This window comes from Acanthopagrus latus, chromosome 8 (assembly GCF_904848185.1).
Source record: "Acanthopagrus latus isolate v.2019 chromosome 8, fAcaLat1.1, whole genome shotgun sequence".
Taxonomy (NCBI): Eukaryota; Metazoa; Chordata; class Actinopteri; order Spariformes; family Sparidae; genus Acanthopagrus; species Acanthopagrus latus.
Window position 1 is genome coordinate 20259639 of NC_051046.1, and position 15660 is coordinate 20275298.

Below are 15660 nucleotides of genomic sequence, written 5' to 3' on the forward strand. Positions count from 1 at the left end.
CATATCCATGGAGGGACGCACAGACCTCTACTGCCTAGGAAATGGTTCTCTGACTGCCATAAGGTATCGAGATGAAATCCTTCAACCCATTGTCAGACCCTACGCTGGTGCAGTAGGTCCTGGTTTCCTCCTAATGCACGACAATGCCCGGCCTCATGTGGCAAGAGTATGCAGGCAGTACCTGGAGGATGAAGGAATTGAAACAATTGAATGGCCTTCACAATCCCCTTACTTAAACCCAATAGAAAATCTGTGGGACATTATGTTTCGGTCCATTAGGCGCCGCCAGGTTGCTCCTCAGACTGTACAACAGCTCAGGGATGCCCTCACACAGATCTGGGAGGAAACGCCACAAGACACCATCTGTCGTCTCATTAGGAGCATGCCGCGACGTTGTCAAGCATGCATACAAGCTCATGGGGGCCACACAAGATACTGAAAAGCATTTTGAGTTGCAGAAATTAAGTTTTTGAAAAAATGGACCAGCCTGCCACATCTTCATTTCACTCTGATTTTAGGGTGTCTACACAATTGAGCCCTCTGTAGGCTGAAAACTTTTATTTCCATTAAAAGACTTGGCATCCTTTTGTTCCTAAGACATTGCCCTGTCGTTATTTGTATAGATATCCAACTTCATATTGAGATCTGATGTATCTAATGTGTTTCTTTAAAGTGCTCCTTTAATTTTTGTGAGCAGTGTACATGAACAATATATTGTGGGTAAATTAGCACTTTAGATATCTTTACTGAACAGAACCACTGGTACTTACCTCACCTGCCGGTAAATGACCATGAGCAAACAAGCATGCACCAGTTGTTTATATCCATAGCCTTTTCCTATTGCATTCAAATGTTTACATTCTAAAAAGTAAGATATATTTTATGTAGTTATTGCAGTCCAAAGATTTCTATATGTTTACCATGAAGGACAGTCCACTGCACTGGTTAAGGCAGAAAGCATGTGCTCACACAGGTTGAACTTGATTAGCCCTGTCAAATACAATTACAAAATACTGCAAAGTAATGTAAATGTACATGTACACAAGTACATACAAAAGCTCAAACACACAATTGTGGGAACAAGAGGAAAAACACATTTTTGATTTTTGAATTTCAGTATTGATCATGAGGATTAACTTCCACAGACTCATTGTGAAACTTTTTATTTTTCCAGACATTTTTCAAACAAGAGCTGCCGGTCCTGCACAACAGATCCTGAAGACCTTCCCTCGCACTCAGCATGGTCAGCGTATTCAGCTTATACATTCTCACCATGAAATTGAGAACAATAACAACAATATCCTAGAATCGTATTAAGAATCTAGAAGATTGTTGTTATTGTTCTCACTTGCACTGTGATAATTTGAGTGGCGCTTATTCTGCTCAAGACTGATTACTATACAGAACATTGAGATGTTTACTGTACAGAGCTGAGCACTAACTATTGAATGAGAGTATAGAATATTGTTGTTCACTGTTGGAAGTTGGAAACTTTTCATGGGAAACTATGGGAATATATGGGAATGTATAGGAATTAACAGGAATAATGGGACATTAGCAAAATTTCTGGTTAGCCTTTAAATGGAATTTAAATGTAGTTAAAAGAAATATCTTGCTTATATCTTGGTTAAAACAATGAGATTTAATACAAATTCTGTTGAATTACTACCCTGTTCTGTGCATTCCTCAACACATGCACAGCTAATTTCTAGAATCCTGCATGCCACAGCAGGACGATTGAAGCCACATTACTGCATGCAGGTTTAACAAGCAAATAAAAGTAAATCAGATATGCTAATGTAAGCTCACTAAAATCATTTCATTGACAATTTACGAGCTTAACTATCATGGTGCTAGCTAGCTCAACTGACTGTGATGTGTTTCTTCTGCCTTCAGCTGGTCTTATTTTAGACAAGAATGTAGGTTATCGTTTGGTTTAGCATACTGATTGAGGAGTGTTCATCTATTAATCTAGCCTTTCTATTCATTTATCCAGCATATCCAGTGCTTGGGGAAAAAAAAAACATACTATAACAGTTGTATATGTTGTGCCTGGTGTTTGACCACCATATCATCGCATCAAAGACTATTACTTGTATCTTCCAGGATCCTGACTGGAAAAAAAAAGGGGAAAAAAATTACATCAGTTTATCTTAATTGGAACCATCTATCTTAATCATCTAAGGAGGGAATGGAATTGATTAAGGAAAGAATGTGATTCCAAGTCTTATAAAATTTGTCGGCGCACCCCCAAAACTGTGTTTGTTTCTAAGTGTAGAAATGACATTAGATCCTTTAGCCAAGAGTTAGGAGGGAGGATTCTTATCCTTCTAATAAAGTAAAATACGTCTGCGGGCTACCAGAGATGCGAAAGCAATAGAGTTGCTTTCCCCCTTGGTGAAGTGTGTGAATTCCTCAGACACACCAAAGATGGAGGTTAAAGGACTCCAAAGCACCAGTTTGTTTCAAGCTTTTGAAAGAGTATTGTAGAAAGGAGGAAAGAGGACCAGAATGAGCTTAATCTTGGAGAGGAAACAAACGTGTGTATGACTGGCTGAAGACAGAGAACATCTGTCACATGTATAACTTGTATTAAAAAGTTTAGCTTTGGAAAAATGTATCCTGTGTAGGACCTTGAACTGAATTAATGTCAGCCTGGCACAAGATGAGGTGGAGTTAACCATGTCAAGGGCCCTTTGCCACCATTCGTCTGACAATTTACGACCTAGCTCAGACTTCCATCTGACACCAGTATGTGCTGGGGGAGTTGTACCAGGTACAGATTTTTTGAATATTGGCTGTTCAATAGTATGCCGTGAAATCCGGCAGAGCAAGGCCACCCTCATCCTTGGTTCTTTGCTAAATTGAGTGCCCTTGAAGTCTTTGCCGCCCCAATGAAATGTGAAATGACCTTATCCAATTATTTCTAAAAAGTTTTTGGCAGTTATATAGGTAGACACTGAAAAACAAATACAAATTTTGGTAGGACAGTCATTTTGATAAAATTGATTCTACCTAGAAGCGACAATGGGAGGGCATTCCAGCGTAATAGATCTGATTTAACCTTTCTGACCAGTTCCACAATGTTATGTTTATACAGTAAAGGAAGACTATTAAAGATATTAATGCCTAAATATAGTGATACTCTGTGCTCAGTCCCATTCCTACAGACACCGGCAAAAAGCGGTAACCTCCTAAGGGCAGTGGAGAACGATTCCATCACAATGGCCAACAGCAATCATGATAGTGGACAACCTTGGTGGCAGCTGCGTGTTCAAGGAAAGAAATTGGACTGTGTTGAGTTAGACCTTACACTGGCAGTTGGGGCGTTGTATAGCAATTTAACCCGCGAGATACAATTTTGACCAAAACCAAACCTATTTAGAACTGAAAATAAATAATTCCACTCCACTCTATCCAAAGCCTTTTCTGCATCCATAGTAATTACCATTTCAGGGTCTTGTGATTCTGGCTTGGACAGTATTATGTTGAGCAGATGGAGTATATTTGAGGATAGATTAATGCCCCTTATAGAACCAGTCTGGTCTTTTTGAGATGACCAGACTTTTGTTGTAATCTCAGCAGAAAGAACAGGGCTGAGTCTTCCAGCTCTGCTTGTGTACCTTTAATGATCATTTGACTTCACACAGACATCTGTTTTACCAAAAATCTGTTGCGTTCTGAACAAGGGTAAATTACAGTGAGATGCAGTATGCCAGGCATACCAGCCTGCCTGTAACTTCAGTCCAGTTTTCATAGAGCACCAAAAAAGTCAAAGGAGATGTGTAAAGAGATGTCATGTTTTCACTTACTGCTGAGATCATGGTAGAAACACACCGCTTCATCTGCGGTGTCAAATATGCGAGACTTTCCATTAACAGTGACCTGTTACTGTGCTGGGTAGATCAACCCCAAGGGTATCCCATCCTTAAAAAAGGAGAGATCCTTGCAGGATAACCCTGGTAGGACATGCTCTGTATTTTCTTTGCCCATAGCTGCACTCGCTTTTTCTGGATGTATCTGTGAAAGTGTACAACAATGGACTGGAAACCCTGTGCTGGCATTGGCCCCAGACTGTGGTGAGCTCTGTCCAGTTCAAAGCTAATATCCAGTAAAGCGTCTCCGGTGCCTCCCTGACCAGCATAATCACGAAGAGTCGAGCATCGGTCCCCTCCGCATTATCTGTTGCTACACTGCTAGCGTCTGCCTTGTTAGAGTCTTTATCGTGCGGGCTGAAGTGTTGAGTCAGCTGAGGCTGGCTTTTGTTGCAGTTCCCGTGGGATTTACTCATTTCAGCTCCAAAAATGTTACGCCGAAAAGGAAATAATTCAAAAAGTGAGTGTAGATATGTTAAAGTTACAAATGGTCAGGAAGGAAATGCCAGGCCTTTGATCACTCTGACGCCATTAATGGAAGTAAAAAAAATCTCCAGCAAATTTTTAAAGACCATTTCAATTGTTTAGCTAACTATTTATATATCTGTGCAGAGCATTGCATCAGCATTTTTTTTTTACAAATTTTTCTATCATCTTATTCTACAGAACAATGTGGATACATTTTACCCCAGCCAATGCAGAAGGAAAGGCTGTGAACAATTGCATATGACACAGTTCGTATGAATTACCCACATTTCCCATTAATTCCCATTTATTATCATGACAAGTTTCCAATTTGAAATATTTCCAAAATTCCCCAGTTTAACTTCCCATGGAAAGTTTCCAGAAATGTTTCCACCCCTTTGCAACCCTACTGCTTACTGTGCATAACACATGATTACTATAGAGTTGAAGAGTATTGATCCTAATTATTAAAAATGTAATAATTCTAATAAATATTGCAATATATGATTATTGCCAGTGCTGTAAATTGTGTTGTTCCTTCACATTACATTGCACCCACTTAACCTGCCTTAGGCTACTGTTGGTGAGATTACTTACTGCACCTTGGACCCAGATGTTGATGAGGATTATTATTATTATTTGACTCTAATTGTATGGGTTTTGTGTATTGCAGTAATGCCTCAACTGTGTTAGTGTGTCTGAAAAAAGTGACATATGAGGACCGGCAGAGTGACGTCACTGAAAGTGTGTTAAAAGTGTGTTAAGTTCCAAAACTGGCCACTAGTTGGCAGAGTCAAAGGTGAGCAAAAAATGCTAAACACACTTACACACTTAATTTCCGAAAATTGTGATGTTTTAGGACATCAGAGATTTTTGGTTTGGGAGCATGTTAGGAGGTTCTAGAACACTGTAGAGTGCTCAGAAAAATGAGGACGTCAAAAATGTCCTCATTTTTCTCAGTGTCCTGATAGTGTAGGTGTGTTATCATAAAAATGTACTGATTTGTCATGAAAACAAGAGCACACACACACACACACACACACACACACACACACACACACACACACACACACACACGTGTCACTCTCCTAATGAGGACTACATCAATTCCCTGTTAACTTAACCCCAACTTAAGAGCCTGTACTCATCAAGAAACCTGTGAAAAGAAGTGGTTACAAACTCTATTCATGTTTCTTCATAGTGATCTCTAGTGGATGTGGTTGTTATTACAGCAGCAAAGGAGGAACTGAGGCATGTCCAGTGTGAAGCCAGAAGTCAACGGCAAGCTCTTACAGCTTAATCATGTCTAAGTTACATCACAAACATAATAACAAAATTAACGAAAGTACTGTATATGTTGGCAGGATTTCCTGCAGACTTGGAAAGACAGGGATGAAGGGAGGGGTATTATGTTGTTTAAGTGTATGTACATTGTTTAAGTGCTTGCTATGTAATCATCCTTTAGGCCTGAATAAGGTAAGGAAGTCTCCATGACACCCTTTTTGCTTTCATTACTCACAGATACTTCCACCCCTCTGTTTGATTAAGTCATCCTCTGACAGCAGAAATGGAGCGAAAACAGAAGGATGAAAGACAAACATTCTTTCATCCTTCCTCACTTTCTCAGAAATTCCATAAGTGAACAGCGAGGTTTGGTGTCAGCCTCAACCCAGCTCTCACCTTGTGACCTTTAACCTTGACCACACCAACCGTCCGAGCCACTGCTCGGTGCCAAAATCCACATTTATCCTGTTTGAGTGAGGGAACATTTCCACGGGCAGCCCCGCATTGCATACATTCACTGAGTCAAAGAAAACAAAGGCACAGTTAAGTTATTCATCAATTGCTCTGCATGTGGAGGGAAATGTAGATGCAGATAAGAAGGCAGATATCAAACTGTTACAGTACTACTTACACAACCCTTACTCAAGCTTTGTAGGAAACTCTTAGAGCCGCAATTACTTCATAAATCCCTGTGGGCCGGCTCGTTTTCCCGGCACCAGTGCAGGGTCTAAATTACCATCTGTGTGATTAATTTTTCATAATTACATGACTGCTGGCGGAACACTGTGGAGATGTGATCCTCAGACATTATCCCATCAAAACGATCAACTTGTTTTTACACTGCTTATCTTTGACACTTCCAGCACCACCAGCGTCTGGGTCTGACTTGTTCCGTGTGTTTTTTGGTGCGCCGGTCGATACTTGTTGAAAGAATGTGTTCATAGGAATGTTGTTATTGCACACTTCGGCCTTTCCTTTCATAGAAAATAAGAAAGAAAACAAAGACCTGAAGCAAGAAAAAACGAACAAGGTCCTTGAACTTTTATCTTCATAAAGCACTGTAAAAGTAGATGTCATAGCTCATCTTTTCTTGACAAGAGTAAATGTCTATGTTGAGTTTGCATAGTTGCTCTCATCTACTGCATGTGATGAAAATTCAGGATGGTAAACCAGTGGGAATGCAACTTTCACTCCATCACTGGTGATCCAGTTCTTGAACCTTGTAGATTGTTAAAAACAAGAGGGAAACTGTCCAGCATTAAGGTCACTCCAGTCGATTGACCATGCTCACTTACGCGATGTGTAACCATCTGGAAAGGCACTGATAGAAACTGTTTGGAACAATGTAGGGAATTTCAAAAAATACGTGGCATGTAAATGGACAAACCATCTGTCCGTCACAGGCTAACTTCCACCAATCAAAGTAACAGTAGGAGAACATTACCACCAATGGTTAATCAAACTTTTACCGAAATCAGTGCCATTCTTTGTTCTTCTTTCAATGAAATATACCCACCAGTTCTGATATAACTGATGTCATAGCAGCATCTATGCTAACCTCTTGAGGAGCCATCTTTGTTGCTCTCTCACGCTGGATTCTCACCTAAATCATGCATATAGCCGCCAGTAATTCATGTTGCCACGTTACCAAACTTGTGTTTTGAGCAGCTGAGCTGTAACAGCTTTCTGAGCTACACCAGCTCTCACACAAGAAATTGTCAGAAATGGGTAAGTTAGGTAAGAGCATGACCTGGATTGAAATATTCATTAGAGTCATCATAAGACATAACTAAACCATTTGTGAGTGAAAAAATGTCACATCCATGTAAAATAAAACAAGACACTGGAATGGAAAGATATTTTCTTGTCTTATTTGTATATTAAAAGCTGTGATAAAATCAACTTTGGGTGAAATAATTAATATTGAGTATGCAGCAGTAGTTTTTCTCAAGTTCCCTTTCTTAGCATGCCTCACGTGTTTATGAAGTGCCCTACAGAAGCATGTGATGAGCTCTGGCTGCCTGTACATCTGGACCAACCTGCTCTGCATCGTCTGTCAGTGCTGTGGTGCCAAACGTTGGCTTCATCTTGCATAGCTTTCATACCCGAGAGCTGAAAGAAGTGAAGCTTTCTGAGGTGAAAGCAAGGTTAGGTAGTGCATAAGAGTGCTGACATTGAAGTCTGACCTTCTTGCAAAGAGGCAAGACACGTCACAGAAGTATATTTTACTTTTGTATATCAGAAACAAAAACAGTGTTGAGAGAGTTTGGCAGCTACGCCTGATCTCTGAGAAAATACAGGGTTAATCCTTGAAGCTTTGCTGAGACTTGGCCTGCTTTGATCTGTCTGACAGTGTCTCATGAATTGTTATTTTCTGATAAAGGTGAGACGTATCAAAAGCTTTCGCTTGGCAGCGATTTCACCGTACCTCTCGTTCTTTGGGAGTTAGGTAATCATCAGGACACATTCAGGCTTGATGGGCAGAACTGAGCTTGTCTCTTCTTTTCAGTGTTGTCTGCTGCATAACTTCCTCAAGGCATGGCAGAGGAGAACAGCTTTTATTTGGTAGCTGACAAGGAAAACAGATTCTGTTGAGTTCTGGTGTAGTGTTATCCTTTCTCTGAAATCCCTGAGCATGTAATTTTAATGTACAAAAAGGATTTTTCAACTGGCTTTGAATCATGTTGAAGTGAAAAAAGTGAAGCTTTCTGGGTGAAAGTAACTAGTATAACTGGACTGCTTTGGTTGTGCTCTCATGAAGTTGTACTGTTCAACTGGATATTTTAATGGCCTGTTTGTGCACACTCCCTGTGTTTTTTTTTTCACTTTTGCCTTTACAGAAGTGGTTAAGATAATTGGGTTAAGCTGGAAATTTGTTTTTAAAAATTAAGGGTTTGAATTGTATATTAAATAAGAATAAAAGCCAAAACTGTGTTTCCCTGATTGCTTAAGCACTTTGCAAAAATGTTTCCTCTTTCCAAATAGATCTCACTCAACTTGACAAATTGCTCCACATGTTGATCTGGAGCCTAGATCACCGTTAGGCGACCCTGTCAGACTGCTGCGCTGACTGGGTCATGTGTTTCCCGTCCAGACGGACAGACAGTGCTCTGAGGGCCGGTTTCAACCCCCCGGTGTCCCTGAAAACAGGCGTCTATTGAGCCAGCCAGCCCACTTTCCACACTGTCATGGACTAATTCATCTCAAAGTGGGGCTCTCCCTCCATGATTAGACTCAATTAAAGTCAGTGAGGCATGAAAGCACAGCTCCAGGATCATGGAAATCACACATATACACCTATAGTGGTATAATGTGGGCAACACACACACACACACACACACACACACACACACACACACACACACACACACACACACGCACACACACACACACACACACACGTATCTTGCACTCAGAGTCACAAAAACTCTATGCCACAAAGTTGTGCTTTGGAGAACAGAAAGACACACACATACACTGTGTGCAGATAGAAAAAATGTTGGCGTCCACACTTTCACCACACACACACACACACACACACACATGCACACACGCACACACACACACACACACACACACCTCTGCCTCTCTGACTCTTTCCATTTAACATTGCCCAAAGTCAGACTCAAATCGGCGGTGATCACCTTTGAAAATGTTTCTTTCTGGGGTTTTTCTTCCCATCAGAGTCACTACATCAGCCCTCTGTTACTCTGGTACACTTCAAATGGCAGCATGAACTGGAAGCAATGAAAAATACTTGTGTGTGTGCATTTGAGTATACTTCATTATAATGATATTGATGTGCTCAGAGGAAAAGCTCTGAGAACACTGCTGCCACTGTTTCCTTCGGAGGCTTGGGCTATGAGCTTTTGAAATGAATAACTGGGTGTGTGTTTTGTATGCATTTCTATAAAACTGACGTTCACGCCATTTTGTTGAGTGGTGAACTTACAACAAAGTTTCTATTCTATTCTATTACATTATTTAAAATGTTTCCAACAGAGAAATCTGCAGGTTTATCTCGGGATAGGGAAATTGTTGAACAAGACTAAATAAAACTCATGACATTTCATTTATCACATGAATCATAGTCAGGGTTTTTACACCTATTTGTGTGTTTATGAGAAAAAATGTGCAACGTTTTACAGCGTGGGTTAGTGTATATATACAAAACACAGCCATGTTAATGATGTGTTGTGTGATCGTCCTTCAACCCAGTAAAGAGGCCACTTTATGAAACACTATCCAGCAACTGGACTGTTATAAATAAAAACTACATTTACAAATTAAATAAAATTTGAGTCGTTGTATGGTTGCAACCATAATAGCTCACAGTTTGAATTGACCGTAGTCATGACGATGTTATGATTTCATCATGATGTGTTGTGAGATTTCTCTCTTTTCTCATCAAACCTGTTGAGAAACTCGAGACAGACCAACCTAGACTAAGCTACTTTGACTAAACTAAACTTCAAGCTAAAACTCAAGATGAGTGACCGAGGTGCATCGCCAGACCAGCCAGGCTCAGTGTTTAATGATCTCCGTCTGGAGGGCCACTTTTGTGATGCAGTCATAAAAGTCGATGATGTGGAGTTTCCCATCCACAAGATCATCCTGTGTCAGTGCAGCCCATACTTCCGGTGAGTCAGTATACTGATGTCAGGGGGAAGATTATAAATTAATATCTATTTAAATAGGCAAACAAAATGGTTCATGATTAATCACAATAAGCAATGAGTTGGTTTGACTCGAGCAGTTGTGGTGAAACAAGTTGACCTGGAAGTTAGGGTTAAGGTTAGAACGACCTGATAGAGAATATAGATAACACATTTTAACAGTTTAATTATGGTGCAGGTTCCCTGTCTGTCCAAACAGTCAGATATGAGCTTAAACAAAGTTTTTTTTTTCTACCATTCAGTTGTGTACAACAAAAAGATTAGTTTTGAATCATCATTCATGAAAAGATGAATTTTCACTCTATATCCTGACTTTTGAGCAGATTTTGAATTAAAAAGGGTCTAAATTATATACAATAAATGTAAGTTATTATGCACACTACATTTACATTTTCAATGGAAATTGAAATTGAAAAGCTGTTCCCAGCTACAAAAAAGTATACATATATTTTGGATGTGGTTTAAAAAAAGGGAAAAAACAAAAAAGAATATGTCCAAGAGCACATGTATAATTTCCATTTATTACAAAATGGTAAAGTAAGCTGATTCAATTAAAATGATTCCAAAAATGTGGTTATCAAACAACAGTTGTACCAGGGGACATCATTTAAGTTAGAAATAACCTCCTCAAGGTTTTATGTTACTCATTCACACAGGATAAGCAAAGTCTGTATTTTATTCATGTTTACTGATATTATGGTGTCAAGCATAAATACACATATGAAGCCCATTTAGATCAATAAACAGACAGCCTTTTCTTTCTTGTAACCTTCTCATCACTTTTAAACCTGGTCGATCTCACGGCACAGCTGTTGACTGCTGTTTGATATTATAAGTGACAATCAAATTTGACTTCCAAATCAATTTGATGCCAGATGGAACCGAATTGGATTAATATTAGAGGATTTCTGGTAAACTATGATAGGAAATTGGTGGTGGATCTTTTACTTAACACATTATGGCCTTGGCAGATTTATGTGTGATTACGATCACAGACAATCTCCACAATTAAAGGTCCAAAGTTAATACTAGTTCTGTGTGAATAGGGCTGTAGACATGTAACAGATGCAGGATGTTGTACAGATAAACAGCAAACAATTTGCCCAAAATGACATCAGCGCGCTGAAACTGTAGACCTCACTTGCAATGAAATAGTTATAAATCAGTGTGAGGAAGAGAGAAAGTATAATCTTTATTTTCAATCCTGTGTTTTCATCCTGACACACAGAGCTCTCTTCATACGCTGGTCAGCCCCAGATAAAAAGGTCTACAACATCCCGGGCCTGTCTCCTGACATGATGCAGATCATCATCAAGTTTGCATACACCGGCTCTCTCTCTGTGACAGAGGACAATGTGCAGGAGCTGCTGATAGCAGCCGATCAGTTCAACATAAAAGACATAGTACGAGCCTGCTGCGACTTCCTGGGGGAGCAGCTCTGCCCAGAGAACTGCATCGGCATCTGGCAGTTCACATTCTTCTCCTGCTTTGAGTTGCAGAGAAAGGCCTACCAGTTTATTCTCGATCACTTTGAGGAGGTTGTTTCCGGTGAAGAGTTTCAGGATCTCACTGTGCAGGAACTCAGTGACATCCTTGAAAGAGACGACCTCAATGTGAGCGAGGAGACTACTGTGTTCGAGGCTGTCCTTCACTGGATCGCCCACAGACCTGAAGAAAGACAAGCACACCTGCTTGTACTCTTGTCTAAGGTAAGGTCTACCACTAGATTTAGCTTGGATATAGCTGACAGCAAAAAAAAAAAAAAAAAAATCAATGTTGTAAGAACACCCGGGTGCGTTCAAACCTATAGCTCAACTACAAACAAACTAAGAGCTGTAAGCTTAAAGTCTTTTTAGACTGTACACAAAAAAGGGGACGGAGCTTTTGGGTAGGAAAAGTGAAGCTGCTGCAGTTCAATTAAAAAATGTTCTCTTGTCCTTTCTGTGTAGGTCCGGCTGGCCTTGATGAGTCAGGATAACCTTTGGACCACTGTGATTTCCAATGAGCTGGTAAAAAGCAACGCTGAGTGCTTTCAAATGGTGAGGGGGATCATGGACAACAAAGACCATCTCGTCTTACCTGCACCGGTCATGCGCGACCCTTGCGCTCGTCCTCGCCTGCCTAACACCATCCTGTTGGCCATGGGAGGCTGGAGCAGAGCTGGTCCAATTAACAGCATCGAGGCGTATGACATCCGTGCTGACCTCTGGATCAACCTGACAAACAATCAGGAGCCCCTTCATGCCTATCACGGCTCTGCCTTCCTCGACGGGTATGTCTACTGTGTCGGTGGCTTTGGCGGGGAGGAGCATTCCAACAGTGTTCGCAGGCTGGACCTGAGCACCCACACCTGGCAGGAGGTAGCACCAATGCACTTCCGCCGCTGCTATGTGTGCATCACTGTGCTGGACGGATGCATCTATGCAATGGGAGGTTATAATGGGTATGTCCGCCTCCAGACTGCAGAGTGCTACAGGCCTGACACCAACCAGTGGAGCGTCATTGCACCCATGCATGAGAGCAGGAGTGACGCCAGCTGCACAACACTCAACAATAAAGTGGGTGAAGTGAAAGAGCAGCTTGGACTAGTAACAGAGAAACGTATGGTGCTGACTGGAACATCGCTAATTTGATCACCTACCTGTTTGGAACAAGAGTTAGAGGGAATTTAGACCCGGTATTAACATCCATCCTTAGTGATCTAATCACAGTTAGACAGCTCAAAACCCTTCAGTTCACATTTCAAGTGACAAATTGTGACCTGACTTCCTCACTCTTGTACCATCAGTCGAACAAAATTGGTACACTGAGCAATATTTTGTTGGCCTACTGAGCCATACGTTTTACAATTGAAAAATAAACTTCTAAGTGATCTCCTACAAACAATGTAATGGGGACATGTTTCTAAATCAATGAATTTGAGAAGCGCTAAATAACTTAATGTCCCTCTCTTCCGTCCCAGATCTACATTTGTGGAGGTTTCACTGGGAATGAGTGCCTTGAGACGTGTGAATATTACAGCCCAGAAACCAACCAGTGGACTGTGATCGCCCCCATGAGCAGCCAGCGCAGTGGAGTTGGCGTCACGGCATATGCAGACCGCGTCTTTGCGGCGAGTACATAGATGTCAACCTCTTGAGACCAAATGTCCGTATCAAATTTGTGCTAACCTGCCTTGTAGATAAATAAACACCGTTTATTCAACATTTCCTCTCATAGGTTGGCGGCTTCGACGGCAGCGCCCGTCTGAGCAGCGTTGAGGCTTACAATCCCCACACCAACACCTGGCAGGAGGTGTCCTCCATGTCAACCACCCGAAGCAACTTCGGCATCGCAGTGATCGAGGATCTGCTCTTTGTTGTGGGTGGCTTCAATGGCTTCACCACCTCCCATAACGTCGAGTACTACAACGCGATGACAGATGAGTGGTCTGAGGCCTGTGACATGGAGATTTACCGCAGCGGCCTCAGCTGCTGCGTGGTGCGTGGAATCCCCAATATGGCCGAGTACACTTTGCCTCGTGACGCTAGGCCACTTTCAGAAGTGGAGTTACCGGAAGAAGAATCCACCTAAGAGTCTGTTAGAAACTGTTCACTGTTATTTAACTAAATGAAAGGAAGTCTCTGTCTAAGACTGTGGAATTTTAACACTGGCTAACATTTGCTAACTTTAGCTGCCTACTGTTATTTTATATAGTTGTAGTCCAGGAATCAAAATCCAGGCAACGAACAGGGAGGCAACAACACTGCGCAAACCAAAAGCTAAAGAAAAATACAAAAACTGAATAACATACAAGCAGGACGAAACTCAGGGAACGCACACAGGACAGCAAAAACACTCGAGCAAACACACAGACACTCAGACCCTGACACTGACGGATCCTGTGCGCTGTCCTCAGTGCTACAAATGGTCAGTTATGTGATGTCTCTGAAATCCTGAAGCAAAAAGGTAAATGTCTAATTCAGGTCTGTGAGAGTCATGTATGTAGATCATCATGAGGTGCTGAGATATCTAGTATGGACATAGCTTATAGTGACACTGTGCTGTAATTTTGTGCTTGCTTGTGTTGGCAATGGGACTATTTTCATTCATACTTGTGCAGTAGACTTGATGATGACATGTCTTCCAGAACTGTATGTGTGAAACCTGCAAAGAGTTTAGAGACTTACTGGTGTACTTTGGCTCCATCCCAACGAGAAATTGCTCGGAAGAAATATGTTTCTCTCTTTCTGTAATCATATAATACTCACATTGACCTGGCAACGGGTGATTCGGAGACTTACTTGTGTTTTGTGCTGGAATGTGGCAAATTATTTCAATACATACAGTAGGTCAGTGGAAAATCCCTCAGTAATCCCTCTGACTTCTTATAAAAGGTATTCCCCAGATGTACCCATTCACCCAAAACCATCAAAAAACACATTTCATGCACACACAGAATATCATCAGCACCAAGGAATTTAACGCCCCTGCCATGCCATCGGGTTGCTGGCTCACCCCTCTCCCCATCTCCAGGTGGTACTGTATGTTCCATGTCATGGCTCAGGGATGGGCAGATTAGAAACGTACTAACATATCATCAGTGTGTGTACAGCTCCGGTGATGAGGAAATGCAGCTGCTGTAGGTTAATGAGCAAACTGCTGCGGTACTCGTAGTATGGTTATGTTGAAGGAACAGGATGTATTTCCTGTTAAATAACGGTAACAAGTAACAACACATTAGATTTTCAATATAAAGCTGTCAGATATATTTCCTGTTGTAAACAGTTAAGTGTCTACCAAAGTTGTAAGGCGCACAGGAGGTGGCCTGCTTTTCTGATTTACCCAAGAGTGGTATCGATGTCGCCCGCTACCACAGTGGTTAATGCCACAGATTTGTTCAAACATATCAGAGGTTAGTGGTGAAAAGAGCCTGCAGAGCTGCAACCACAGAGAAACATGTACACTCTTCTGGTATCTTGTCTGGTATCTTGTCTTCTAAGCTTGTCTGTCAGTCTGGACGTCCCTTTAAAAGGCAAAACAGCACAATAACTGTAAACATGCGCACAGGTCGATTCATTTCAACTTAAGTTGGGCAAAGCTATGCTGAGCAATGAAAGAGGTCACCAAACTTAACCAACTATTTTCTTTTACTCTCAGGTGCAAAGAAACGACTACAGCATAGTCCCGATAATCACAACAGATTCAAAGTAAAACTGGGTGCTAAAATGTTACCTGTAAAAACTATCTGTGTATTTCCAGAGCGTTGTTAGCATTCCCTTCAGTACAGTCAGAGACAGTCTCTCGTCTTCAACACTCATCCATGACTGTTGACACCTTGGTGACTAATTAGCACCAACTGCTGCAACTCCATCAAACAG

The 15660-nt window shown here is 41.2% G+C and overlaps 1 protein-coding gene across 2 annotated transcripts; it reads left to right on the forward strand.

The window, feature by feature from the left end:
- Positions 1–10002: 10002 nt before the first annotated feature.
- On the forward strand, positions 10003–13931 carry LOC119024482 (kelch-like protein 10). 2 transcript variants are annotated; one of them, XM_037107322.1, is made up of 6 exons: positions 10003–10264; positions 11529–12009; positions 12250–12660; positions 12760–12858; positions 13263–13412; positions 13520–13931. In XM_037107322.1, exons 1-6 carry the CDS (start codon positions 10113–10115, stop codon positions 13871–13873), a joined length of 1647 nt encoding a protein of 548 aa, XP_036963217.1. In that variant the 5' UTR covers positions 10003–10112; the 3' UTR covers positions 13874–13931. The 2 variants fall into 2 exon arrangements, with proteins under 2 accessions (XP_036963217.1, XP_036963216.1); XM_037107321.1 differs by having other exon boundaries at positions 12250–12858.
- The last annotated feature ends 1729 nt before the right edge of the window (positions 13932–15660 follow it).